General features: G+C 46.0%; 2 protein-coding genes across 4 annotated transcripts in view; both read right to left on the reverse strand.

Moving 5' to 3' along the window:
• Positions 1-454: 454 nt before the first annotated feature.
• On the reverse strand, positions 455-9,990 carry cwc22 (CWC22 spliceosome associated protein). The gene is made up of 20 exons (XM_076031046.1): positions 9,858-9,990; positions 9,061-9,117; positions 8,746-8,963; positions 8,365-8,657; positions 8,052-8,285; positions 7,464-7,592; positions 7,167-7,335; positions 6,923-6,976; positions 6,683-6,818; positions 6,348-6,554; positions 6,185-6,247; positions 5,998-6,093; positions 5,485-5,566; positions 5,109-5,169; positions 3,022-3,099; positions 2,770-2,922; positions 2,383-2,510; positions 1,957-2,058; positions 1,679-1,863; positions 455-1,210 (listed from the first exon to the last, which is right to left on the reverse strand). The coding sequence occupies exons 2-20, from the start codon at positions 9,113-9,115 to the stop codon at positions 720-722; spliced, it is 2,934 nt and encodes a 977-aa protein (XP_075887161.1). The 5' UTR covers positions 9,116-9,117; positions 9,858-9,990; the 3' UTR covers positions 455-719.
• Positions 9,991-13,397: 3,407 nt separating this feature from the next.
• The window catches only part of itprid2 (ITPR interacting domain containing 2), a 30,410-nt gene continuing 16,896 nt past the window's right edge, over positions 13,398-26,911 (reverse strand). For 2 of the 3 annotated variants that reach the window (XM_076031050.1, XM_076031047.1), the window contains 12 exons: positions 26,439-26,499; positions 22,165-22,269; positions 21,720-22,083; positions 20,714-20,954; positions 20,465-20,516; positions 19,147-19,229; positions 16,990-18,711; positions 16,084-16,211; positions 15,877-15,991; positions 15,490-15,555; positions 14,372-14,698; positions 13,398-13,911 (listed from right to left, as the gene is read on the reverse strand). In XM_076031050.1, coding sequence (XP_075887165.1) covers positions 13,813-13,911; positions 14,372-14,698; positions 15,490-15,555; positions 15,877-15,991; positions 16,084-16,211; positions 16,990-18,711; positions 19,147-19,229; positions 20,465-20,516; positions 20,714-20,954; positions 21,720-22,083; positions 22,165-22,269; positions 26,439-26,499 — 3,363 coding nt within the window. In that variant the 3' untranslated portion in view covers positions 13,398-13,812. The remainder of the gene's footprint in view (positions 13,912-14,371; positions 14,699-15,489; positions 15,556-15,876; positions 15,992-16,083; positions 16,212-16,989; positions 18,712-19,146; positions 19,230-20,464; positions 20,517-20,713; positions 20,955-21,719; positions 22,084-22,164; positions 22,270-26,438; positions 26,500-26,911) is intronic. The other variant, XM_076031049.1, reaches the window with a different exon arrangement.

Here is a 26,911-nt window from a genome sequence, read left to right on the forward strand (position 1 = left end):
CTAGATATCACAACCACCGAGGAAACAAGAGAGATTGCTCCTCTGCGTGGAGACACCAAAGCGGAAGAGCTGGGATCTGAGACGAGTGCAGCCGGGGCCGGGGGAGTGAGTGGAGGTGCTGCAGACATCAGCAGAAGCAGGAGTGTTTGCTGTAAACACGGCCTCCTGACAGGCCGCGTTTTAAGTGGTAAAACCTGAAACCACCAGGGGGAAGGTGGAGCAGACGTCTCCAGCAGGCCTGTCTTCTTCACCCATCCTTCTGCAGGTTCTTGTGATCAGTCATCGGGGTCGAAGTGGGCTTCCCCTTCAGAAAGGAGGGTTGAGCAGCGTGCACTTTGAGATGATCGTGCCAAAATATTAGTATTTTTTTTATGATTTTATTTCAGTATTTTATTCAAGGAGGATTGAACTTTAACGTTCCTGGACTGGGACATGAATGAGAACCATTCTAATGTAAAACTAAATTGCTTTTATTTCATCTTTATTAATGTAGTTTAAGCTTTAACGTGTGACTTGTCTCCGGGTCAAGAACAAAACAGAAACAGTTTTATAAAAACATCTTTAACAACGTTAATGATTTTTTTTTTTTTTTTTTAAATCACATTTATCGACAACATGACTCACTAACAGTGAAAATAAGAGAAAAAAAAAACTGAAACAGGGAGGGCAGGAATTTCATCAGTTCATCCCAGCTGCTGCTGGACGGCAGACGATGCTCTTCACCTCCTCCTGCGCTCCTCTCTGTTCCTGTCCTGGTTCTCCTTGTTCCTCTCTCTGTCTCGCTCTCCGTCCCTGCCCCTCTTGTCCTCTCTGTCTCTCTCTCGCTCCCTCTTGTCGTCCCCCTCCCTCTCTCTGTCCCCCTCCCTCTCTCTGTCCCTCTGTCTGCCCCTGTCAAAGGCCTGAGCCTCCACCCTCCTCCTCCACTCCGCCACCTCCTCCTCGTGGCGCTTCTTCTCCTCCGCTTTCTCTTCTCGTCGGCTCCGGTGGCCGTCCTCGCGCTCGCCACCGCCGCCGCCGTCGCGGCCCCTCCTCTCGCTGCGAGCCTTGGCCTCGTCGCCGCTGTCCTCCTCCTCTTCGTTGCGCTTGCGCCCGCCCTTCTTCCCGCCGCCCTTCTCCTTCCGTTTGGGCTCCTTCTCCTTCTTCTTCTTCTTCTTCTTGTCCTCGATGGGCTCTTTCCGCTTCTTCTTCTTGCGGTGTTTGTTGTCCGAGTCTGGCAGGAGGAAGAGGAGACAATCACGTCAGTTACTTGATTGCTTGGTTGCCTTTTTGAACCTGAGGGCTACTTCGTGGGTACAGAGTCATGCGGAGGGCGTAAAGTGTTCTGAAATAGCACATTCTCTCAGTTTGCCTTTGGTTATATGATAATGATACTCGTCTGTGTGAAGACACTCATCCCAATCATGATTTTTCACAATAATTATCAACAATGGCTTAACAAGGTTGGCTACAGATGATATCAAGATTCAACTCTATTTGTATTAATTCCAGTCATTATTGAAATTCTCAGATAGACAGATAGATATATAGAGGTACTTTATTAATCCCAAATTGGGAAACTACATGAGATGAGCCCTTCAACAACATTTAATGAGGAAAATGTGCCAATCAAAGTGTTTGTCCAGGTGAACGAGGCCGTTACTCTGGAGTTCTACAGCACCGGACGAGCGCTCTCACAAACCTGAGCTGCTGCTGCTGGAGGACGAGGACGACGAGTCGGAGGAGTCGGAGTCGCTGGACGAGTCGGAGGAGGAGGAGTCAGAGGAGGACGAAGAAGACGAGGAGGACGAATCGGAGGACTCCACGTCCTGCTTCTGGGTCATGATCATCTTGGGGGCGTTCTTCAAATGCTCCCTCAACTCGTCCCTGGAGCACAGAGACGGAGAGGTGACTTTCACTTTACACTCATTCAATCAGAATGTAAGAAGGCGGCTTTCAAGATTTCGTGAATGAGCTTACGTCAGTCCTCCCAGACCAATGGAGGTGAAGAAGTTGATGGCGAAGCGGGTGTTTCTGGGGTTGTCCCGAGGGAAGAGGCCTTCGAAGAACGGCTGCAGGGTCCTAAAAACCACAACACATCAAACATCAATCAAAGAGTCTGGGTGTCTCGTTTTGGCCTTCGGTGACCACAACAGCAGTTCTTGGATAACATCAGCATCAGTATGGATCAGGAACCACAGCCGCCCCTGACATGCTGTAGTCTATCACAGCCACGGATTTCAACATGGGCCAATTTGCTGGTTGATTTTCAGTTTAACCGTCCGGGTTTGACTCTGAGGTGAAGTGGTGTAACGAGCTCACTGTTAAAGGTCAGGAACAGGAAGTCTGAGCTGGAGCTTCCTGTGACCTTTAAAAGTGTGTGTGGTGTGTGTTTGTGCGTCGTACATGTCCTTCAGCCGCTGGTTGAGTCGAGGGAGACCCATGTAGGCGCAGAGCTCCTGGAAGAGGATCTTGACGAAGATCCTGCTGGAGGACGTGGTGGTCTCCTCGCTCATCTTGACGCACTCCAGCACCTGGTGGACACACACACACACACACTTGGTTAGACTCACACGAGTTGGATTCATCTTTCTACTACCCCAGAGTTGCTCTGACACAAACTACAGTGGCGTTTTCAATGTCAGTAGTAGTTTAGTAGTTTCCATCACGACTAAAATTGTGCAAAACCTAAATATCACAATAAAAATTGGATTTGGTTTGGTCGCTTTAAACTAATCCCAGCACTTGGTGGAAAGAAGGCGTCAGTGTGCGAGTGTGTGTGTGTGTCCTTACACTCCAGGGCACCGAGTCGGTGTAGAGGAGGTGAGCAAACAGCCGGGCCACGTTTCTCAGTTTGTTGGTCTCCAGCCGGTGGATGGTCTCGTACTGCTCGGCAAAGATGGCTTCGAAACTTTCCATGTACTCTTTCTTCAGCAGACAGAACCTCTGAACACACACACACACACAGACACAGACACACACACACGTTAGCGAGGATTTTACGTAATAAATTAGTTTAAAACTGGAGTGCTTCGAGCGTCTCACCCCGGCCAGCAGACCGAAGAACTTCTCGTAGGTTCTCTGCTGAGCGCAGCAGTCCAGGATCATGTTGCACAGCTCTTTCTGTTCGCACAAAGAAAGATGGGATGAGTTGGCACATGAGCAAAAAGTACATACATTAAAACAAAAACTCATACACAATCAGATGAGAGTGGCTCCCAGCGGGATTGATACGACTCGAGGGGGGAGGTGGGCTTTGGAAATGTGATGAAGATCACCTGCAGGGCCTCGGTTTGTTTTGATCGAGTGTGTGTGACGTGTGGAGAGCAGCTGTGACGGTGCCCTCGGATGAGAGGAACCTCTTTAAACCAAATAAATTAGAACTCTTCATGCACTTTTAAAAGCTAGAAACTAGGGATGTTAGCAATTAATCGATTATCGATTAATCGTCGATTAAGAATTTAATCGATTAAATTAAATTAGTTGGAATTAACATTTTTACACGGGCAATTAATATCATGTTAACAGTGTAGTGGCAGGAAAAAGCAATTCACCTGTAGATACTGTGATGGTCATAATATACCTACACTTGGTATGGTCATAATACTTACTTTTAAACACATTTTTTTTTTGAAAAAAGAGTTGAAATGTGACCCATTAGAAGCCAACTGAGAGTGAGAGGATAAATGTTTAGGGTGTTTTTACTGTTCTCTAATGTAAAAATGGGTCACATTGGACTAAGGGTTAAATAACGTGCTCCAAACACATTTTTCATTGTGACATTTAGGTTCTCGGGAAAAATTGCCGCTCATCAATTAATCGTTAAATCGATCGACAAGGTCAATCAACTAACGGATTAATCGATAACTTGCTTCCCTACTAGGAACAAAGTGTTAAACAAAAGGTTTAAACAGAGGGACATTGAGTGTCTTGTCAAACAGCTGATGCGCCAGATCCCGTCCAAAAAAAAAAAAAAAAAAAAATCATCTCTTTTATTGCCAACACTAATATCTTAATCTCCTGCAGTGGGAGCGGCGGCTGCTAATTGTGTTGTCAGTCATCGCTGCGCGGTCGGCCACAACAGAGGGCGCCCAAGCCAAAATTTGATTCTCGGTGAAACCGTTTCTGTGGTTAAATGAGCGAACATTTTCCTCAAAGAAGATCTTGTTTAGTGTGTGTGTGTGGAATGTGCTGGAGGAGTGTTCCAGCTGTTGTATTGAATGATTCACTCCTGATGGTGATGAAAGCCTGGCTGACAAGGTTAGCGACCTTTAGTGCGCGGACACACACACACACACACACACACACACACACACACACACACACACACACACACACACACACACACACACACACACACACACACTTGAATCTTCACAATTTCACCAAAACAGGAAATCATAAACTTTGACACACAAGAGTTACAAACGATCCAATGTGCGCAGCAGAGGACAGCGCAGAGCTACTACACTACGCGGTGCCCTGAACTATTTTTTTTGCAACATGCTGCGCAATGCCTTCTATTCAGGCATTCACTTCCGACGCCAAGGTGGACTCAATACGTCCATTTGTCGAAAAAGTCAAATACAAACTTAAGAGTCAAGACGTTGAGAGAAAAAAAAGTATGTCCACTGATTACAAAGCACATAAGGGCAAAAAAAAGTAATACAACGAATGATAGATTGAAAAACCATTTGCCTGCTGGCGTCTCCAATTCCAATATTCACTGCATTCAACAAAAAGCCAACCTGGCCTTTGTCTGCCATTAGGTTGGAACAGGTGTGTTCGAACCTTTTATTTGTGATACAGAACACTGCCAGCAGGGGTCATGGACGTGATGACTTGACTTAAAGGGAAACTAAAAATAACATTTTTAAATTAAATTAAATAAATACAAAACGGCTGCTTTCTGGGACACAATCCCTGGAATTTGATGTGTGTGCACTCACAAGAAACTGTGAGTGTAAAGAAGTTAATAATCTTACTCTTCAGTGCCCCCCTCTGGTCATTGTGCAATAGTACAACACATTTAAGGAACAGTGTGAGAAATGCTGAGGAGATGCTTGATTTTTTGTTTTGTTTTAAATTGTGTGTGTGTATGTGTGCGTGTGTGCGTGTGCGTGTGTGCTTACCGTCTGGCTATCAGGAAAATCCATCTTGATCAGTTTGTGAGCACATTCCTCAAAATCCAAACTACAAAAAAATAGAAAGGAAGTCCGTCAATAAAAACAAATAATCATCGACCATCCGACTTATTTATTTAGAACAGAGTTTTTCACATTTAAATATTTACTCCCCAATTACCCAAACCCAAAAAGTGTGCCTCAGTTAAATAACCATGGAAACTGGGCCACACTGTTTTAAATATTAGTGTCAGAGTCCATTAATTATACAGGGATCTGTAAATAATTTGCACTCAGAGACACAACTAAATTACAGCATGTGTGTGTGTGTGTGTGTGTGTGTGTGTGTGTGTGTGTGTGTGTGTGTGTGTGTGTGTGTGTGTACCTGGACTGGATGGCGAGGTAGATGGTTCTTCTGAACGCGACGAGGTTGACCTCCGTCTGATCAAAGATGGTCACCTTCTCCCCTGAGACACAGAGAGACCAACTTCATCATCAGCCACTGAGGAGCGGTTAGTCTGCAGTTTCAGCCATCAAAGCTCCCATTTGTGACATCACAAATGTTTTTTGTTTTTTTTTCATGTGTTTTAGGAACTACTTTCAGAAAAATGGGGCAAGAAACACAGGATGAGATGGATTTTTCTGGAGGTGGATAACAGTAGAGACACACATCATAGTTAGATCATGGTCTCTGGTTAAGTTGATTTCACACAATATGAGACTTTCAAAGACGTCTTTGCAAGAAAAGTGACTCTGAATCTAGATTGCATGATTCTTAATGATTTGACTGACATTACAGCTCATTAAAAAAACATAAAATTTTGATTAGCAAAAGCTAAAATTTTAGTTTTTTACTTTTCTCGCTTCTCCTCCCCAATTAAAGACGTTTCTGTCTCACCTTCGGCTTCCTCCTCGTTTTCATCATCCTCCTCATCGTCGTCGTCGCTGCCGTCTCCCTCCTCCCCGGAGTCGCTGCTGCCCTCATCCAGGATATCTGCCAGGAGTTTAAACCCGATTGGTCAGACTGTGAAGGAGGCGATCTGATTGGACAGACACCGGGGGACGAGGGGTTGTTTCGTTCTTACCTCTTTTGATGGTTTTGTACTTCTCCTCATTTTCCAAGAAGTCAGGATCCAACTTGAACACGTCTGATGAAAACATAGAACCGACGTGTGAGATATCACACAGACACACAAACACACACTTCCGAGTGCTCCTCAACTCCTCCCTCCTGCTGCTGGGACTCACTCAGGAGGTCCTCGGGGTCGTACTCGTCATCCAGCGGCAGCATGTGCGTGAACTGGTCCTCCTCGTCCACCAGGTCCAGGCCGTCCTGGACCACAGGGTGGTCCTTGAAACCGTCCTTCCTGATGGCGAACATCACCTCAATCATGTATTGGACCCTTTTGTCGATGGCCGACTCGTGCAGGATGTTCCTGAGGCGCTCGAATATGGCTGGAAAAACAGAGGCAGGCGGAATTAAAACTTGATATTCTGAGAAATCTTCAGAAACAATGAAAAGAAAAGATTTTCCTAATTTAACTGAACAGTTTCGCGGGTTGATTAGTGCAGCTACGACGCACCGTTGATTCCTCTCGGGGACACCTCGGTCAGTTTGAGGCCGCACTCCTTCAGGAAGGCGATGGAGACCTCCACGCTGTCGTCCGTCGGACGCTCCAGCAGAAGCGTGAGCATCTCCAAGCACAGAACCTCATGGGCCTGGATGATGAGAAGAGAGAGTGATGGCGCGTTAACGGAGCCGGTCATCAAAAACTTAAATCCGGCCCGTCTTTGAGTGGCAACGTCAGACAGCAGCAACTTACCACATTCTGGTTGATGAGATGAGCCACAAACTTTGAGGCTGTCAGGCACTGTTGCTGCAAAAACACAACACAAACAGACGCTTATGTGATTAAAAAGTACCACAACTGCTTTAATAAAGCCAACAACGCAACTGGTATGAATTTATACAATGGTTTAAGGGTGAAACACTACTGATTGGTGTTGACAATGAACTTTAGAACCTGGATCTACTTTCTTGGCAAACCACAGACAACAGACAGGTACCTTGAGGTTGCGGCGGTAGCTCTTCCTGAATGTCAGGATGAGCCGCTTGAGGATCAGCTCGCCGATCTGAGGGAACTTGGAGTTGATGATGGAGACGAGGGCGGCGTAGACGTGAGTGAAGATGGGCGACGCCGTCTGGGCCTGGAGGATGGAGCGGGCCAGCGAGCCCCTGAAGGACGGAGAGGGAGGAAGACAGGGGAGATGTGAGGGTGAACACATCATCACCGATCAAAATTCTTTGCAAAAACTACAATTAGTTCCAACATTGATTACTATGAAGACGATATTGTCGTTTACCTGCCCCTGACAATGTTTTCCTGCAGCAGCTCCTGAACGATGTTGGCAATGTTGGACACGTTGACCTTGTTGATGAGACCATTGATGGACTTCTTCAGAGCCTCCCAGCTCATTCTCTGATAGGCAAGACTGCATGGAGGGAGGAGCATCGATTAAAGCAAAGAGCAGTGACTGGAATAACATGCAACTAATATGAGATAATCGCTCAACAGAGACGACGCCGTGATGATTATTACTGGATTAAATCTCCTAGAGCAAATTTTATGTATTCTTAAGAATTATTATTTAGAATGTAGACTGATTATACTGTAGCGGTTTATACTTTTAGTTATATTAAGTTTTATATACTATAAATATTATAAAAGTTCTAGTTTTTGTTTGGTGTTTAAATAAATAAAAAAAGACTTAATATAAAATTTACAAACTCCACAAAGGATGACAAGTATAAAGCTTAGCAACCAAGATTAAAAATGAAACACATTCCTTTGACTCTTCAAGTTATATATATTGAACCAAAACAACCAATGGGAGGACTTCAATCAGCCTGGACTTTATTGGTGCCACCAATGCTGTTGTTGGCAGCCTCACCTGCTCTTGTCAGAGATCTGCTGCTGCATCATGCGCAGCTTGGCAGGGGGGATGTAGGCTCCACCAGTCCTGGTCAGGATGGGGTCCACCTCCTCCTTCTTCTTCTTCACGGGCGGCTCCTCGCTGGGCACTGGCTCGCGGTCAGCCGGAGGGGAGGCGGAGCGACCCCGCCTCCTCTGGTCCCACTGATCGCCGCGGCCGCCCCTGCTGTCGTGCCGATCGCCGTAGCGATCCCTGACCGAGGGAAGAGGAATCAACATGAGCTAACAGTCAACAGTGAGTTTAAAACCCAAACGCGGTTCCTGCGAGTTACCGAAAATTATGTCCTCGGTTGTAGTAATCCCGGTCTCTTTCTCTGGACCTGCGCCCTCTGGACCGGGATCTCTCCCTTTCTCTGGACCGGTCTCGTCTCCTGGACCTGGAGCCGGATCTGTCCCGTCTTCTCGACCCGGACCCGGACCTGTCAGAATCTCTGGATTTGGACCCATCGCGTCCTCTGGAACGCGATCTGTCTCTCTCTCCCCCTCCTGATCCATCTCGTTCCCTGGAAGCGGATCCGTCTCGTTCTCTGGACGCAGATCTGTTGGGCTCCTTGGGTGGGGATCTCTGAGAGAGAGAAATAAGGCCTGTCAGCAGTACCTTCCAACAAGGGACACACTCTGAAGACAAGACAGAGAACATTATCTCAACTTACCCTGATTTGAGCCACACTGCTCCTGATTTTCCTCAGCGCCCCCACATGTTCGTCGTCGCTGCTGCTGGTGTCGTCGTCGCTGCTGGAATCTGACCTGTCAGAGGCGGGTCCACCCGAAGGACTGGCTCGGGGAGATGGCCTCTCTTCAGGACTTTTTTCAACCGTATCATCTTGCTGAGGTCTCTCAGCTGCAGGACTTAGATTTTCTTCTGATGATTCTAAAAAAATAAAACAGAAAGAGAACAGTGACGACCTCTCAGAGCTACAGCTTCCAGCACTCACACCGTAACCACAATATGAAATAATCTCACCCACCTCTCGTTTCACTCTGTACGGGGCCAGGACTTTGACTAGAACCTGGTGAGTCCATATCTAAAAGCACATCATCACAAACATGAGCGTCACAGATGACCATTTCCTGTTATAGTTTTCAAAATATTATCTTCTGATGGAAACCCCCACCTCCAAAAAAAACCCAACCAATTCACAGCAATAAAATAGCAAAAGGGACGTTTTAAAAAAAGTAATCGGAAACGTTTCTGTTTATTTGGCAGCAGGTCGCTCAGCTGTTGCAGTTCTGCTAGTTGAACAGTGGTGTACAACAACGCTAAATCCTCCCCGGTGTAAAAACAGACGACCGCCAAAACGGAGAACACACAGTCCAACTAATTCCCGTTTTTCTCGACAAACTTTTTGTCATTCGGAAGTAACTTTTAACCGACTGAAAACTTAAGACATCCCGTCCACAACTGTTCAATTTTATTTCTTGTTTCACATTTAAGTCTAGCTTGCGCAGGCCTCAGACTTCTTTCCGGATTTATACGGCCATAACTATTAACCCAAAAAAATACTTCGATTTTATTTACTCGACGTGAGCAACGTTTAAAACGGAATATTAATCAATTTGATAATTAAGTACCGCCACACATTTGTTTCAACGCCATGTGTACTTGAGTGGGCTAACGTTTGTTAGCTACGTGGCTAAGTCCAACTTTTCACATAGAGCTGCTCGGATAAATTGGTATTAGTTAGCCAGCCTCTGGCTATAAACGGTGGAGTTTAAACCTCGGCTTTTACGAATGAGCTCCGTTTATTTTATTTTAAATCCTTACCGTCCAGATTATGGCCCGCAGAAAGAGCGTCGTTGTTCTGGCGGAAATCTTACTCCACGATCCACTCCAAGCACTTCCGTGTCACATACGGCTTCCGGATTTCACAATAAAAGGTTGCAAAAATGAATCGTATATTTTGTATCGCGAACTGTTGGCATTGTTTTCGCTCATAAGGGGTTTCTTCTAAACTGTGTCTGTAACGTCCACGTAACATCCTTTAATTTGTAATGTATGACATAAACATCTGATCTTTTCCCAAACAACTCTATTTCAACTATTTGAGACTATGAATTCGATGCAGTCACATAAAACAATACAAACTTCGAGCAGGAAGTACTGCATTGATGTACTATTTTTAGATGAGTGTTTTTCAACCACTGTGTGGTGAGATAGTGTCAGCCATGACAAATTTCACTTAACTCTTACATTTATAATAAATAATCCATTGTTGGTGATTCAAAAGAAATGGAAGCCTGTTTTCCTCCCTCAATTCCTCCCAGAATATCAGCTTCACACTCGATGAATATAAATAAAAATTAAGAGACAATGTTGTCATTATGAGGCTGGAAAGTGTCATTTTATAATAGTTTTGGTTGGTGGTGCACCATGGGATTTTTCTTTTCAATGTAAAGAATGTGGCGTGGCTCAAAACAGGTTGAAAACACTGGTTTAGATCATGTCTTGCTACATGTAACAAACATACAAACACAGACATAACATCAAAAGACAGGAAGGACTCCGCTATACTGAAAATAAATACATCTTTATTATTCTCATCTCTACACAGTGATCTTTCCCCTGCAACGTGCTGACAAGACATCAATAAAAAATACACATTATTATTATCATTATTATTATTATTATTAGACATCAATAGAAATTAGGACACCAACAGTGATGTGTGTTTAAAAAGGTGTGAAAGATTCATGATCCGTTAAAAAAAAAGCAAGAAAAAAAAAAGAAAAAAGGCAGGTGGAGCTCAGGGGCTCACAGTGAGTGTTGGTCCAGCAGAGCAGTGATCAGTGAACATGAAAATAAGGTTCTAAACAAACAACATGTCAATAAACGGTGAAAAGAAGCAAAGGTCAAAAGGCCCAAATTACAAAAGAAGGAATATTGATTTAGACTATTCACAAAATTGAAAATTCACATTTAGGTCACATGATGAAGCATTAGCCAATTTAAATGGCCAATTACAGCCTGGCTTAAGAGCACCTGGCATAAGAAAAAGAGTGCACCTTTGAGCTTAGAATCTTTTCACCCTCTATATTGTCTCCCCAGTAATAAAAATAATAAAACATACAAACACAAAACAAAACAGAACAACATAAAGTCAATACATTTTCAGTAGATTTTTTTGTAGGTGAATCTGCATGAAATTTCAAAATCATTGAACCTTGGGTTACAAATCTAATACAGGAGGTATTGAGGAGAGTGTTTCCTTTGACTGACACACCTCTCAGCCATTCCTACACGGTTAAATGCTTGTTTCACCTCAGTTTACTCCCTCCCGGAATTTCAGATTTTTTTTTTTTTGCTTTGCCCTCCTTTCACAGAAGCGCGTGCCAGTGCCAGTGCCAGAAGCCACTCAAACACCACACGTTTACACTTAAGAGGGCCAACGTGAATACGGACTAATTACTAAGTGACACTTGAAGTGAGAAGGAAAGAAAGTCAAAGCTGCTCTGCTGCAGGGTTGGTTTGCGTCAGGGAGAGAGAGTGAGAGTGAGAGAGAGAGGCAGGTAGACAGTTTGTGCTCAAGTGGTGCAGGATGATCGATCCTATCTTGAAATGTAAGATGCGATTTACTGAGACACTCGCAACTAGTCGCAGTTAATAAGTCTGTCTAGTCGTGTTATTGCACAAAGACACGCTCCCAGAGAGCTAACATGCTAATGCAGCAGGCACGCTAACGTAGTTTAGGTTCGGGCTTCGCCATCCAACAATGCCTCCCACCTTGTCAATACACCACCGTCATCATCATCATCATCATCATCACTGCTGCCCCACAATTTACCTCCGTGCTTTGTCAAGGTACCACGTGACGTCGCTCCCTTATATCCTCACCTGCTCATTGACAAACGGCACACGTGCACAGTAAACACTGTTCGCAAAAAAACTCCCACATTTTCTGCAAAACATTCACCCACGTTTGTTTGTTTTTTCAGCCTCGCTTGGCGGAAGAAGAAAAAAAATGACAGAACAAAAAAATACCTCCTACTACTGTCAGTTGACATTCTGTTAAACCTCTCAAACTGGCATGTGGCACAACAGTGCATTTCAAGCTGCCGTTTCCAATATTTCCTGCGGCAAATAGAGCTTCATAACCTGTGTTAACCAAAGTCTTTCGCCTTTCGTACGAAGCTCATTACATACCAGGAAGGAAGCCTAACTAAGAAAAAAATAATAATAACAATAATCCCAAATTACAACGCTAAACCAGTTTCACTTGATTGAGAATGGCCAGTAGGGGGAGCCTTACAGCAGCGAGCACAAGGAAATTGAGTGACCAGACAGTGCGGAAGGTCTGAGGACGAGCCAGTGGCAGCAGTGATGGTGATGACGAACAAATGCTGACAGTTGTGAGATTGTAGACCTTCCCTAAACCTCGTCAGTGAAGGTGAAATGTAGACGTAGCGCAGAACTTGGAGGCGTAAAAGTAGGCCCAGCAGGCCTAAAGCAGTATTGGTATATCTAAGGTCGTCAATTTTCTTGAGGAAGAAAAATCGTACTGTATTAATCTTGTAAAGTCTGAATTCAGCAAAAAAACATCTCCCAAAAAACAAGTTTTCAATTATTATTTTCTTCTGTTTAGCAGCATACGCCTCTGAGATTTCTGCTCCCCTCCCGAATGGGAGTACTTAGTGAGTTAATGAATTGGAGCTGTGACAAATACACCGTACACAGCGATGTTCAACCTTTGAAACACTAAGCCTTTAGTGAACCCTAATTTTGATACGACTCGTGATCAACATTAAATAACCTTTTACGTGTATTTACAGTTTGTCTTAGCTTCTTCTTTCTTTCAACCTGCTTAAGTTTACAGTTGATGGCAACAAATGCCTGCGTGAGATTCTTTCCATCGACTATATTAGGACATCAGCTGTTTGCTTGCCACACGTCGCAGCAGGGGCGGAACTGTTTCATTAATATCGCTTATGCAATTCTTTTTTTCTAGCCATTTCTGAATGGCTCCTTGTGACAGAGGAAGGACGTCACCGTTTTCCTTTCATAATTCTTGACTAACTGAGGTCAGTGCACCTTCGCTGTGCTCGGGCCTGACACACGCTGCCACTGTCACTGTATTGCGAATGCAGCTGATGTTTCCAAACTATTGTGCAGGAAAGTTGTCTTTGCATCCCGGTTGGATCACTAGTAGTGTTGGAGCAGGTAGAATACTATTCGTTTTTTCTTTTTTTTTAGTAGTAGTATTAAGTCATTAAAGTTATTTATATGGCTACTATTATTATTTATCTGTGCATGTTTTTGATCTGAACGCTTTTAAATTTTGCTTTTGTTTTGTTTTGTTTTTTAAAAAAAAAAAAAAACCTTGTTTCAGACACTGGCAAAGTGTCCGACTAGCAGACTTACAGTGGCGGCGTGAGTAATGACTGTTCCGATGGAGAAGAAGGAAGCAGAAAACGTGAGGAAAAGGCCACACGTCATCGCCGCCGTCCTCGTCACGCTCAACGTCCCGCGTCTGAAGCTCCGCCCCCTCGCTGCGTACAGTGAGGCGGCCCGACGGCCAGGAAGCGGCGAGGTCTCTGTTCGTTTCACGGTCAGCGTTACAGACATACAGTGATACTCATCTATACAGTGTTTTTGCACTCGGGCAGCAGCTGCAGCAGCAGCAGCAGCAGCAGCAGCAGCAGCGGCAGCTGCAGCAGCTCAGGCTGTGGTCGCTACGGCTGAAGAAGGATGGAAGCTGCGGGCGGTTCGGGATGCAGTTCAGGGGTTATTGCTTCGGGGGCAGAAGCGGCTGGCGCGGCGACACGGAGGCCAGAAGCTCGCTGTAGATCTCCTGTCGGACCTCCTGCGCCACGCTTTCTCGAATCTTGAAGACAAGAAGATAAAGTTTCCTTTAATTTCAACTTCAACCGATAAGAAAAAAAAAAGCTGCAGTAAAATGTGGAAATGTGCCTTTAATTATATTTAGGCTTGTACAGTTGGCATGTACAGTGGTGAAAAAAAGTTTTTGGACACTTGATGCATTTGTGATGTATTGCACAGGAATCGGTCTTAAGCCTCCAAGTGCAGTTTATTTCAGTGCTGTCAGACAACATCCATCGCTACATATTCAGAGTGAAAGAGTCCAAGAACTTCAAGAATTAAGTTTTCTTTACTTTATCTTATTAACATCCATCCACGCATTTTCAACACCCGCTTCATGCTAATTTCCATTTGTCTGTTGGATTGAGTAAAATTTCAACGGTGTCCGAAAACTTTTTTCCACTACTGTAAATCCTTTCCACTGCACTGCAACCTGCAAACCCCCGAGATGTTCCACCAATCACCTGCTTGATGAGCTGCTGCAGGTTGTCCATCTTGGCTCCGCCCACTGCTCCGCCCAACTCAGACAGACTCGCTTCTAGTCCTCCGTCCCTCCTGGCTTCCTCATTCTTCTTCTCCTCCTCCTCCTCTCTCTCCTCGGCGTGCGCGTTGGGCCGCGGCGGCGTGGCGGGGGTGATGTTGATGGATGCCCGGTACGTGCCTCCCCTCTGCTCGCCTTCCTCGCCACGAAGCGAACTGGAAGAGCGGGAGGAGTGCCGGCTCGGCGTGTCGCCGCCGTCGTCGGAGATTTCTGAGCGGAGGAGGAGCTGCTCCCTCAGGAGTTCGGATACCTGAAGGGAGGTTTAAATTGTTCATATTTTTCTATATTCCTTGTTTGTCTTGCCGATTTGCCATTGACTATCTGTTTGTTACTGATGCTTCATATGTTTTGCTGTCCACTTTGCTGCTGTACTGGCGGATATTTCTTACTTTCTTACTTTCTCATCTCATCTTTTATATTGCATCTATCCTCAGATCATCATCCCAACCCGACATGTGTTGTTGCTTAGCCAGGAGAGGCACCAACGCCCCTTTCTGACATCACAAAGGGTCTGCTCTAGCACACAGTTTTGGAAAAGTTGAGCGCGACAAGACACCAAAGATAGAGTGCAATGACGAGATAGAAACACTGACAGCTGTTTGAAAAATAGGAGTGAAATGAATTTTGTACAATGTGTCAGTAGCTGCATTTCCATCACAGTTTTTTCGCACAATAAAAGTGATATTTCTAAAATTTCGATAAAGTACAATTGCATGAGAATTACGTTTGCTTTAGTTTGTGAAGGTTTGTTCGCTGTCAAGAATACATAACAAACATAACGCGCCATTTTCACTTGAATTGAACTGGTCACGTGACCCCCAGTACGTCACATCCGGTGACGCGTAAATGCGGAATACCTCTACATCGATACATCTGAAAAACCACCACATGAGAGCAGTGTTTTTCCAACTTTTTTCCATTACCACGGTTTTATTGCGATATTTAGGTTTTGTGCAATTCTAGGGGGAATGGAAACACAGCTACTGTGTGTGTCATTGTGTGTGTGTATGTGTGTGTGAGAGAGAGAGAGTATGAACAGACCGGCTCAATGGCTCTCAGGGCGGAGGCGGTGGACAGACTGTCAATGCTGCTTTCTCGATGGAGGCCCTGCGGACAAGAGACAGCCGTGCATTAAATCTGAGACAATACGCACTTTGCAACGACAAATCACTCTTTGATGGGTGTAAATGTGAGTCGTAAAAATGCCTGTGCGGCCTCTCTGCACAACTTTTTTATTAATGGCAAGTAAAGCAGTTATGGCTGCGCAGACGGCTTGGAGTCACCGATCACAGACAGAGGAAGTGCACAGAGTTTATGCATTCTGTGCTATTGTAGTGTCCATCTATCTTGTGCCGTGTATGTCACTGTGCATACCTTACATATTTCAGTGTGTACATGTTTATAGCATGTCTGCAGCTCTGTGTATACCCCGTATCTCGTTTGATGCGTCAGCTCCACCAGTCGGTCCTCCAGCTGTTGCTCCAGCTCCTGCAGCTCCTCCCTGACGGCCGACCTGAGAGACTGAAGCTGCTCCAACTCCAGCCTGTAGCAAGACAGAGCACACAGCACAATACAAACACCGTCATCACGGCGTAACAACCTCAAAACCCTTGTAACTGAGAAGCAAGGCCCCACCTCTCGCCGGGGCTCAGATGTCTGTAGACGGAAGCCTGTTGTTGGATGATTGACAGCTCCAGGTCCAACATCTGGCTCCGGAAAAGGTTCAGACTTTTCCTCTTCTGCTGAAACTCCTCTGACCAACACTGGAAGCGAAAACATTTGGGACAGACACTGTCAAACATGGCAGCGACAGAGTGCTGCTGAATGCTGAAAATCTCATTTCATCTGACTTAACATTGCCACTCTTTTTCTGTGGGGGCAGTAGGCTTTTAAAATGCTGCCGCTGCGCTGACAACCAAACATCTTGATAGCGTTTGTTACTTTATATCATGATGTACTGTTGGAGATTCCATTGCATTGCATGAGCCAGACTTTGCTGAGTTGCTTTGATAAAGAGGCATCTGCATTTTTTTAACAGAAAAAAACCCCATAATTTTAGAACTGTTTATACCCTTGTAACATCCTCGCTGGTCTAAGCAGCATTTGCTTCCATTTTCTCGTCTTGAGTAGAAGTTTATACTTTCATTGTCAAGATTTGTTTCTGTGTATCAAACACATCATTTTACATACATCTTGACTGAGACTAAGAGTGTTATGAATTTTTGCTTCCATGTGATAATTATTGTCTCTGCCTCGTTGTGAATCAGGGAAACAGAGGACAGAAAGAAACAATTTCAAACTTATTTTAAAAAGGATTTCTCAAGATTTAGACATGCAAGACGGGAAGACGGACAATGTAGAGGAGTCATTCTGGATAACAGTCTCCGGTAGCTTGGCAGAGCCGGTTTGTGCTCAATAAATGAAACACTAAAACTCTGATTTTTAAAATTTCTGAAATTTTCCATGCTGTCTTGAAACAATATGAAACAATGAAACAATATAAAAACCAAAAAAAAAAGTTTTTGGATTGAGGGAACCGACCTGGTTGAGACTCTGCACAGTTCCCCGGATGTCGTGGAGAACTTTCCTCAGCTGCGTCTCGGTGCTGGACTGGACGGGGCTGTGGCCCAGGTGCAGGCTGGGAGCCGGGCTAAAGTTGGAGGGGAGGAAGGCCGGGGCGGAGTGAGGCGGGCCGTGGTGCAGGTTGTGCTCCGGAGCCATCGGAGGCGCCGGCGGATACGGCGGCAGTTGGTGCGGGAAGGCGAAGCCCGGGTTTGGGTTGTAACCCTGGAAGCCGTGGTAGAGCGGGGCGGCCTGCGGGCCCAGCGGGGTGGAGTGGTACGGCGACTGCAGGCCGTGCGGATGGCCGTAGCTCTGAAAGTGTGTGGCCGGCGTTGCGGGACTTGGGTTCCCAAAGCTGGCGTGGTGGTGCAGGTTGGACAGGCTGTGGTGGAGGTGGAAGTGGGGTCCCGCCGACGGGTGGTGGTGGAGGCTGGAGAGGCTGGAGTGGTGACTCATTGAGGGGGCGTTGTAGGAGAAGAGGTTGGGGAGGCTGGCGTAGAGGTGGGCGGGAGAAGGGTACTGCAGGGGCGGGTTGGTCGGGACCGGGAAGGGGCTGGGGCTCGGCCTGGGGCTCGGGCTGGGGTTGAAGTACGGCACAGGCGGGTTGGGGTAAGGCGCCGGGTGGGGAAACATCGGCGTCGGGTTGCCGTGCGGCCAATTCAGCTGCTGCTGCTGCTGCAGCTGCTGCTGCTGCTGAGTGGTGGTGAGATCGGGGTAACTCTGAGTGTTCCAGGCGTGAGGGGGGCCCCCTAGTGACCAGTCGGGAGGAGGGCTGGCGCTCTGCAGGGAGTGAGAGGTGCGCAGCGGGTATCGCGAGGCGGCTTTGGGCTGGACGGGAGCCTCGGATGGAAGAACTGGTGGCTCCTCGTTGGAGGAGGAGGGGGAAGGTTTGCTGGTTACCGGAGGCAGGCTGCTGGTTTCTCCCTCTGTCTCCGCCGCTTCACCCTCCTCGCCGCCGCCCTCCGTGTATCTGAAGGAGAAGCGGGGCTTGGCACTGGAGGAGGCCTGGCCCCGCCCGAACTGTATCCTGACGGAGGACACCACCTTGGAGGGGGAGAGGAAGGGGGAGGGCAGCGACGAGGACCGCTGCATGGGGAAGACGCCTCGCCCTCGGCCCCTGACCCGGCCCCTCCCCCGCTCGGGGACCTGCTGCGCGCCGGCCCGGCTCAGCTGCTGCTGCTTTGCCCTCTCCAAGGCGCTGAGGACCGGGGAGGAGGACACGGGGTAGTTCAGCGAGCCTGGGTGGACGACAAACTCCCCCGGGCTTCCGTCCACAGCGTCGGCCTCTTCCGCCGGCGCTTCAGAGTCTCTCGTGGCTTCAGAGTCTTCGGGGAGATCCGTCGCGTCTTCCTGTTCTGCAGCAGCCGCGTTTGGCGAGAGCTCGCCGACCAGCTCGGCGTCGGCTCCGCCCCCACTACTCCGTACCTGATCCTCGTCTCCCGGCGTCTCCGCCGGCCCGCTGATGGGGATCTGGTGGGCGGAATACTGCGGTACCTCTTCCGAGCCACCGTCAGCCCCACTCTCGTGCACGGAGTCACTCCGCTCATGGGCCTCGGCGGCACCGTCGGGCCCGGCCAGCTGCTGAGGGCAGTCGGGCAGGACAAACTGCGGCTGGTCCAGGGCGAGGGGCGTGGCCACATCTTGCGAAGGGTGTGACGTCACAGTGGTCTCGCTGTCGCAGCTGTCACTGCTCTCCTGCACCTGGTTACAACGGATGCAAATGTGATTGATTGTGGTGAAACGGCTTGAAGAGATTAATCATTACGCTCTGTGTGCATTACAGATCTTTATTATATGTATATTGTCACATCTTCATTTCATCCTCTCCAAGAGAACTCGCTAAGTAATATCAGAATTTCAATGGACAACCCAGTGTTGAACAAGGTCAAGCAACGTAGGAGTGATGAAATCAAGAGAATCGTTTTTACAAGTCATCAAAGAGAAAAATATAGATGCAATTCTTGACTGCAAACAAACAAAAGCAAACGTAATACTCCCATCGAAAAAAAGCAAAAAGAACCAACAAAATTCGACCAGACAAGAACCAAAAGGGAAAAGACAGCTCTTATAAACACTTATAAGAGACTTATACACTGATAAAAGGGGAAGAATATTGACATCATTCAAAAGACCGACCTTGAGGTAGCTGTTGGAGTCGACCGAAGGCTCTTCAGCAAAACCACTGCTGTCCGACTGCTGACTTGTCGTCCTCAACAGGTCTGGGAGACAAGCAGGCAATTACATTGTTATTGCAGTACCTAATCTGTCATATTGGTGGCACAGGAGAGACATTTATGCACACAAATATTGAGTTTTGCCAAGTCTGCGGGCCTGGAATGAACATGAACAGGTCTGCATTGCCAGAAATGACCAAGAAGCTGTGTAACTCTTTTACAGTCAGTACTAAATACTAAAGAGAAAAGTTACAAACTCAGTGTGGCTTCCAGAGGAAATAAACACTATATTTATAATCATATGTGTACTAATCATGTGATGCATAGATCCTTGGTTTGACAAAGCAGAATTTTCTTTGTGGCGGCAGACAGACAGCAAGTACAGTTTGCTGAAGTCATGAGAGACAACAGGTAGCCCTGAGTTGCGTGTTTGATGATGGATTAATTCTAGCCAAACATGCCGGTCACATGCGGGGTTGTTTTTTTTTTCTTTTTGTTTTTTTTGTTTGTGAAATTGAAAGTCACGGCGACAGCAGTCAGGCGGATCGGGGCCGAGGCCCAGCCCTCTGTCACGCAGACAGAATTGAAAGTGAGGCGACACAACCATGTACAGAGTCAACAAAACGAGAGAGATGCAAATTTCCCCTCATAAATTATCGGCCAAACATCACGCTGGTTTGTCTTAGACGTGTAAACACGCAGCCGAGGGATCTTCTCCTTATAAACATTTGTCTGCCGTGGAACAAACAAGTGGCTTCTAGTGCCACCAGCACCGCTCTGTCGCTGCACGTCGATATATGAGAGGAAGGTTTCAGGCACTTTGCTCTACGGTTGTTTTTGTAACAGTGTGAAAATCAGTGACTGTAATAAATCTGGCAACTTGTAATTATCTACAAACTCTATTCGCCCCTTAAGGTCTGACAAATGATCTTGCGACACATAATAAATGATTCTTAAAGCTACTTGAGCCTTTCACATGAGACCTGTGATTAGTGATTGAAATGTTTTTATCCTGGAAAAGCAATCAATTGAGTTAATTGGGACTTGCTTGCGAAGTCTATATTGCAATTTATATATATGCATTCTTTGTCAGATAGACAGACAGACAGACAGATAGACAGATAGATAGATAGATAGACGGATAGACAGATAGACAGATAGACAGATAGATAGATAGATAGATAGATAGATAGACAGACAGACAGACAGATAGACAGATAGATAGACAGATAGATGGATAGGGGTATAGACAGGTTTCATGAGCTACTTGTTGAACTCACCGCTAGTTCTGGAAGGTTTGTGTGGTAAAGTCTCGTCTTCGTTACTTTGAATCTGAAACAAAATAGAGAACAAAATTTATAAATATAATACAATTTTTTTTTTTTTCGTAAGATTTGTTTTTCAGAAATGACAACAGTGTCGGCGAAAATGACACATCAGTATGACTCAGGGAAAAACCGTTCACACCGTGCAGTGGGCGGAGGAATGCGTGTCGAAAGATGACAGATGATAACACACACGACACGTACCTCCTCCATGTCGAACGAGTTGGTGTTTTTGGTGCGGAGTTGCGACAGCTGGAGCGGCGCCAGGCCGCAGGGCGCTTTGTCCGGCGTGGAGGTCAGGTTCGCCTCCTCCTCCACCTCCGCCCTCCTCACCGCCTGGCTTTCTTCTTCGTCGTCTCTCCGGACGCCTGACTGAGGGTCACCTGACTCCGCTTCATGCTCGCCGTTGGCGGCGGCAGGCGGCCCCGTGTTCCTCGGTTCAGGACTGTCGGGAGGCCAAGATATCGGAAAATTCAAATACCTTTGCATTTCACGGGGGACGTTTTGCCCTCTCTGTTCGTCTTTGTCAGTGATGTAACATTATTTTTCAGATGTCACCAAAAAAAAACGTCGACAAGCCCACAAATACAAAACTTTTGGAGTGCATTTGGAAACGAAATCCACAAATCTCTGCACCCTAAATGCACCACCAAAAGATCACAAAAGTATTTGCTGTTGACAAAAATAGTTTCTGATACATCTCATACAGTGAAGCACCTGTTCCAACTGTTTCCCTCTGATCGTTATCGATCTATATCCACCAAAACAACCCAGCTAAGTAGCAGCTTTGTTCCCATTGCCATCAGGCCTCTGAACTCCATTCACCACTGAAGCATTGGCCTCGATCCCCTCTTTGCACTTTCTCTATATGTTGATTCTCTGTGATACTTGAATTGCCTGTGTGTACCCTATCCACACTTTCTATTGTATTTGTATCCATATTTGTATATGACAAACCTCTCTGTGGTATTTGTACCGTCTGTGTATGTGATGCCACAGCGGCCACATGCTTAAAACACATTGTGCCAATAGGGAATTCTGCCGGTAGTTGCAGTCCTTAATGAATGAACTGAGTTGAATTGAGATTAAAGATGCTCAAAAGGAAATTTGCTGTGAAATCATATTTTTTTTCCCACCGTGAATAACTCACAAGCACTGTTATTATAACTGTATTTCCCAACAAAAAAAATGTACAAAGATGCAACTGTACCTTTCTTCCGTCTCTGCATCCCCGTTGGTTTCCTCTGTGACCGTCCCCAGAGAGCAGCCGCCTTTCTTGCGGTTGTGTTTGGGGTTGACCGACTCCGACGGATGGTCGGAATTGGAGCTCTCCTGCTCTGCGCTGGCGTGCGGGTCCCTGTTGGCGTTTTCGTGAGGAGAGGAGGAGGAGGCGGCTGCGGCGGCGTGTCCATTCATCCCCGCGTGAGGGTTGGCGGCAGGTGACTCTGCGTTGGCCACGGCGAGCAGGTTGTGCCTGCTGATGTTCTTCTTGAGGAGTTTGGCGACGTTCAGGGCCGAGTTGTTCCTCTTCAGAGACGGAGGCTCGCTCTTCCCTTCCTCTACTCCTTCGCCTTCTGAAAGACACCGACAGAGGGGAGTCAGGAGACCGGTCTGGTTATTTTTGGGGAAGGCCCAAAGCGGTTTTCGACGGGCACCTTGATCCCGGCTGATGCGCTGAACAGGCTGACCAGAAACCTGACTGTAGAGCTGGAAGAACTCGTTGGCAACCGTCGTCAAGACCTCGATCTGACGGAAACGGCCTGGAGAGACAAGAAAGGCGACTGGTGAGGGAAACGCAAAGAAGCCCCGAGGATCCTAACAGACAGAATAGACGGATTTTAGAAATTGAAATTTTTGAAAAAGCTGCAGAATCAGGGAAGTTTTGGGGCAGAAGGAATATAATGTGAATACAATTTAAACATCTGAGCGACAAACTAACTGACCCATGGCCCCTTTTGATTCTTTAACAATAATAAAAGAAAATCATTACATAACAGCTATCAGCCATGCAGAAAAGGAATTATGAGTGGATTATAAATCACATTGGGAATGGGCTCAGCTCAGAGCCAAATCACACCTTCCTCCTTCTTCTTCTTCCTCCTTCTTCAGTTGTGTAAGTGGAACTGTCAGTCTTGTCTATGATGACTTGCACACATTCCTTCCTTCCGTACAGGCGCCCTCACCCCTCCTCCACTCATCTGTCCATCCTTCGCTGTCTAAATACTTGTCGGCGTGTGTTATGAAACGCGGACTTCTGTCTTTTGTCATTCACTCCGCAAATGCCACATTACTCAACGAGATGCGATTATTATGAGCTACAGCATAAACCTGCCCACTCCTCATTCCTATATCTGGGCCCTGCTTGACCTTTTTTTTACTCACAAAAAATAAACTGGCTGCCTCAGACTAGTGCCGTTCAGTTACGTAAGTGCGGTCATATGAAAATCTCGAACCAATTTAAATCGAGGAAATAAATTGACTTCTCGGAATGAAAGAAAGCCATTGTTGAAACACTTTCCAGAGACGTTTCATTTGCCGGAACTGAAGAGCATTTGCTAACTGGTGGCCTGATGTTGATTAAGTTAGTTTGCTGCCGAGGGAGCAACAGCAGTGACACACAACGCAGCTGAGTGAGCGGACCAGACAGAAAGAAAACCGCCAACAGCTGGGGAAAAAAAAAAAAAAAAAAAAAAAATCACTCTTATGTATACACACCAACACATCTGCCACAACAAGCTGATGCCAAAGCACTCGCGAGGCTCGTCCATCCGTACACAAGAACAACAACAGGCCTGCAGCCAGAGAACACGTGCTGATAGAAGAGATTACGTGTTGAAAACAGAGGTGGACCCATTCATCGCTTGGCTGATCAACTGGGCCAATTTTGGGGGAATTTGACATAATTGGATTGGCCAGCGCTAGTGCTACGAATCAAGAGTGAGACCAAAAAAAAACTGATATTCAAATGAATGCTGCTAACAAATTGATGTTTATTCAAGGAGACACTATATGCTTTATGGTCTGGATTACTTGTAGAAATGTATATTTAAAAAAACAAGAAGATTTATTCAGGGAAAATGAGAAATATTACTTTTACATTAGGCTATGAGACTGTATAGATTTGCATAAAAACAAGTCATCAAACAGAAGATAAGGGCGATATTTTGGCAATACCATACAAACTGGGTTTTCTCTCGCAGGTTAAGCTCAAAATAACAATCATAAGTCAGTAAACTAGGGCTGCCACAAATGATTATTTCTGTTGTCGACTAATCTATCAATTTTTATTTATTATTTTTTAGATTAGTTGATCAGTCACGATGGTCTTCCTTATTTTCACCACCTATTTTGTACTTCTGTTTAACCTAACTTGCTTAAATCTTTCCACCTGTGTACTGTTGCACTCTGACAGCGTAATAATAATGACACACAAAGCATTTACCTGTGACATAGTTCTATTTGGAACGTAAAATATCATAGGTATAATAATTCACGATGTAAAGGTTATATGCAATATTTACCACAGTTAAAGAACATCAATAGATTTCTCACAACTTAAATATCGCATTAATGTGCCGTAAATACCACAGTTGATAAGCGAAAGAGTGTTACAATTCAATACTGTATTGACTGTAATTCCCTAATTACTGCCGTAAATTAAAGTATTTACTTAGTAAACTATCATTTGCTAAGCAAGCTTGTTCCGTGATGCACTTGCGTCACAGGCTAATGCTTAATTAACAGACAGGCGTGTCATTTAGAAAACATCTAGCCTTGACGGTTTTTGGGAACTCCTCACTACGGTGCGTGATGACACAGCTACTCTGGGGTGTCGGCGTTTAAGGTGCTAGCGTGGAATGCCAGTGTTTCGCTGCTTCATTTTCTTCGAAACATTCCCAAGAAACCTTGGGTTGGTTGGGTTTCCGAGCCTCTTCTGAGAAGAATTTTCAGAAACGGAGCCGTTCTTCTTCTCTGTTTTTTGCAGGATGTAAGAGCGACACCACCCCCAGCGCTGAGTACTGCACTTCAGGTACAAATAAGCGCGGAGCAGCTGCAGTGTCATTTTATCATTCTACAATTTACTATAATAATAAAACGACCCATCGACTCTTTCATTCTCGTGTCGAAGAATTCATGTCGTCCACGGAATCGATTATGTCGACTAATCGTCCTATAGCCCTATAGTAAACATTAAAAAGTTACCAGTGGGTTGTTGTTTTTATGCGTCTGCTGGACATGAAAGTCGGCTGCTTTTTGCAGCTGCGATTGGGCCAAAGGACGTCCACGGACGAATATTTTCAAAGTGCTCTACGGGCGAGCTGGACGGCTCAGTCGCGACTGTTTACATCAGGAAATGTCTGCGAAATACGAACCCCTAATTTCAAGCAGCAGCACTTGACGATAGTAATACTGTACGAGTCTGTTTCCTGCTGACTCTGCAATTGGCGCTCATTCTCAGAAGGCTAAAACAGGAAGAGAAAAATAAGAGAGAGCTGCACACACTGCCTCCCTTTTCTCTATTCATCCCGAGAGATTCGCTCGGATGGTGAGAACAGGGCTTACATAACAAACAACTACACACGCAGACGCACACACGTGTCTCGAATCCAGGAAACCAGTGGAACGGCATGAGAATGTTCTGGAAAAGGAGAAATCTTCCAAGAACCACAGGCAGACCGGAGGCCGTTAAAGGAATATTTCACCTCAAACAGTCTTTGAAACCCGACGTGGAGAAGGCAACTTCATGCAGACGTCTGAGGAGATAGCCGTTAATGTCACTGACTTGCTATTTCACCTTTGGCTTTTGTGCATTCTGTGAATGTATGAATTCCTGCGGTGATTCTCAGTGTCTTAGATCAGAGAGAACTCTGTTTTTCTTCACGTCCTTTTTTGATTTCCTTCCCATTCATTCCTCATTCGCAGTCTTGCCTTTTACTGTTTTCAATTCTTTAAAATAAGAAACTTTGTATTGGCAATGGGCCAACGCTGCACAACAGTGTGAAGATGCTGCGCACCAAGAAAACTTTGTGATACCAACGGCCACTATGGCCCGTTATCCAAAAACTTCCACTATCAGGCAGATAATCTCAAAGCCAAACATTATCCTGCATTTCAAGCTTTTGAACATTTACAGCAACAGAGGCCGTCATTAATTTCAAACAAAGTGGGGCCAGTCATGAACCTCAAGCGCAAAATCCATCCGTGAACTGGACCCACTATTTGCCATGGAGTGATTCATCTTCTCAAGCCAAAAGGATCTTTGGTTCAACTTTTTCTTTTACTGCAGCAAGACAGTTAAGCTGTCAAGAAGAGGAGAATCAGCCCTGAGTGTGTGTGTGTGTGTGTGTGTGTGTGTGTGTGTGTGTGTGTGTGTGTGTGTGTGCGTGTGCCTGTGTGTGTCTGTGTATGTGCCCGTGCGTGCACATGTGCAATTATAGAGCCCAGTACCTTCATGCAAACATGAGGTTTCACAACAAAAAAGAGAGGCCAGGATGTTAGAGGAGCAGGTCTATCTGTGTGTGTGTGTATGTGTGTGTGTGTGTGTGCGTGCGTGCGTGCATGCGTGTGCCTGCGTGGTGCACTGCTGTGCGTTTCTAGGACAAACAGATCTTTGTCCCTGCCAGCGAGTTGGCAGAACAGCGCAAAGAGCTGAAAGACCCCACAAAACGCTCTAACAAATTACTGGGAGCGGAACGCGCGCATTCTTAGTCCGGGGCTTCGCTTCCTCCGTCTTTCTCCGAGTTTCAGGACATGAATCTCTGAGCCGCACGGCACAGATCTAAATTTAACCCTGCATCTGCAGGAGCAGGTGTTTCGAGGTTGCGTTGCCCTCATGAAAGTGACGAGTCAACATGCCGCCGGAGATAAGGGGAGTAAAAGAACGAGATAATGCGCAAAAAAGCATGAGAAACAGCGAGCAGGTACGTACTGGTCAAGGCATAGTTGGGATTTTCCAGCTCCATCCTCTGCAGCTGAGCTCCAAGGTAGACCTGAAAGTGGAAGCACAAGAAAGAAAAGAAAAGCATTAAAAAGCAGGGCACTGATAGTACAGAGAGTTTTGTTATCCCGTGAATTATAATTTATGCTACCATTTTAGCAGCTATCATTAGCATCGCCTCTGTCTCCTACTTTTAAGGTTAATTCATACAGTAAAGGGGGGGGGGGCAGAGCAGTGGATGCAAAAGCAAGGAAGAAGAGATTCACACACGTCACGTGGTCGGCTTGGCAGGTGAACAACGAGCACAACTCACCACAGAGACCACTTCCTACTCTTTTAATACTCTAGAACCGTGGTTCTCAACTGGCGGAGTCTAAGGACCCACATTTTTTTTTCCCTTATCATGAAGTCGCGACCCACATTTGTTTCACAAAAATAAAAATGCGAGCCCACTTTCTGCCACG

This window comes from Nelusetta ayraudi, unplaced genomic scaffold, assembly GCF_046127955.1.
Source record: "Nelusetta ayraudi isolate G7.1 ecotype Tasmania unplaced genomic scaffold, CSIRO-AGI_Nayr_v1 ptg000031l, whole genome shotgun sequence".
NCBI lineage: Eukaryota > Metazoa > Chordata > Actinopteri > Tetraodontiformes > Monacanthidae > Nelusetta > Nelusetta ayraudi.

Coding starts and splice junctions, on each gene's coding strand:
- cwc22 (XM_076031046.1), bottom strand. CDS start 9,115: ATGGACTCACCAGGTTCTAGTCAAAGTCCTGGCCCCGTACAGAGTGAA. Junction 7,336..7,463: donor GAAAACATTGTCAGGGGCAG/GTAAACGACAAT, acceptor TCCGTCCTTCAG/GGGCTCGCTGGCCCGCTCCA. Junction 6,094..6,184: donor GTACAAAACCATCAAAAGAG/GTAAGAACGAAA, acceptor AACTCCTGGCAG/ATATCCTGGATGAGGGCAGC.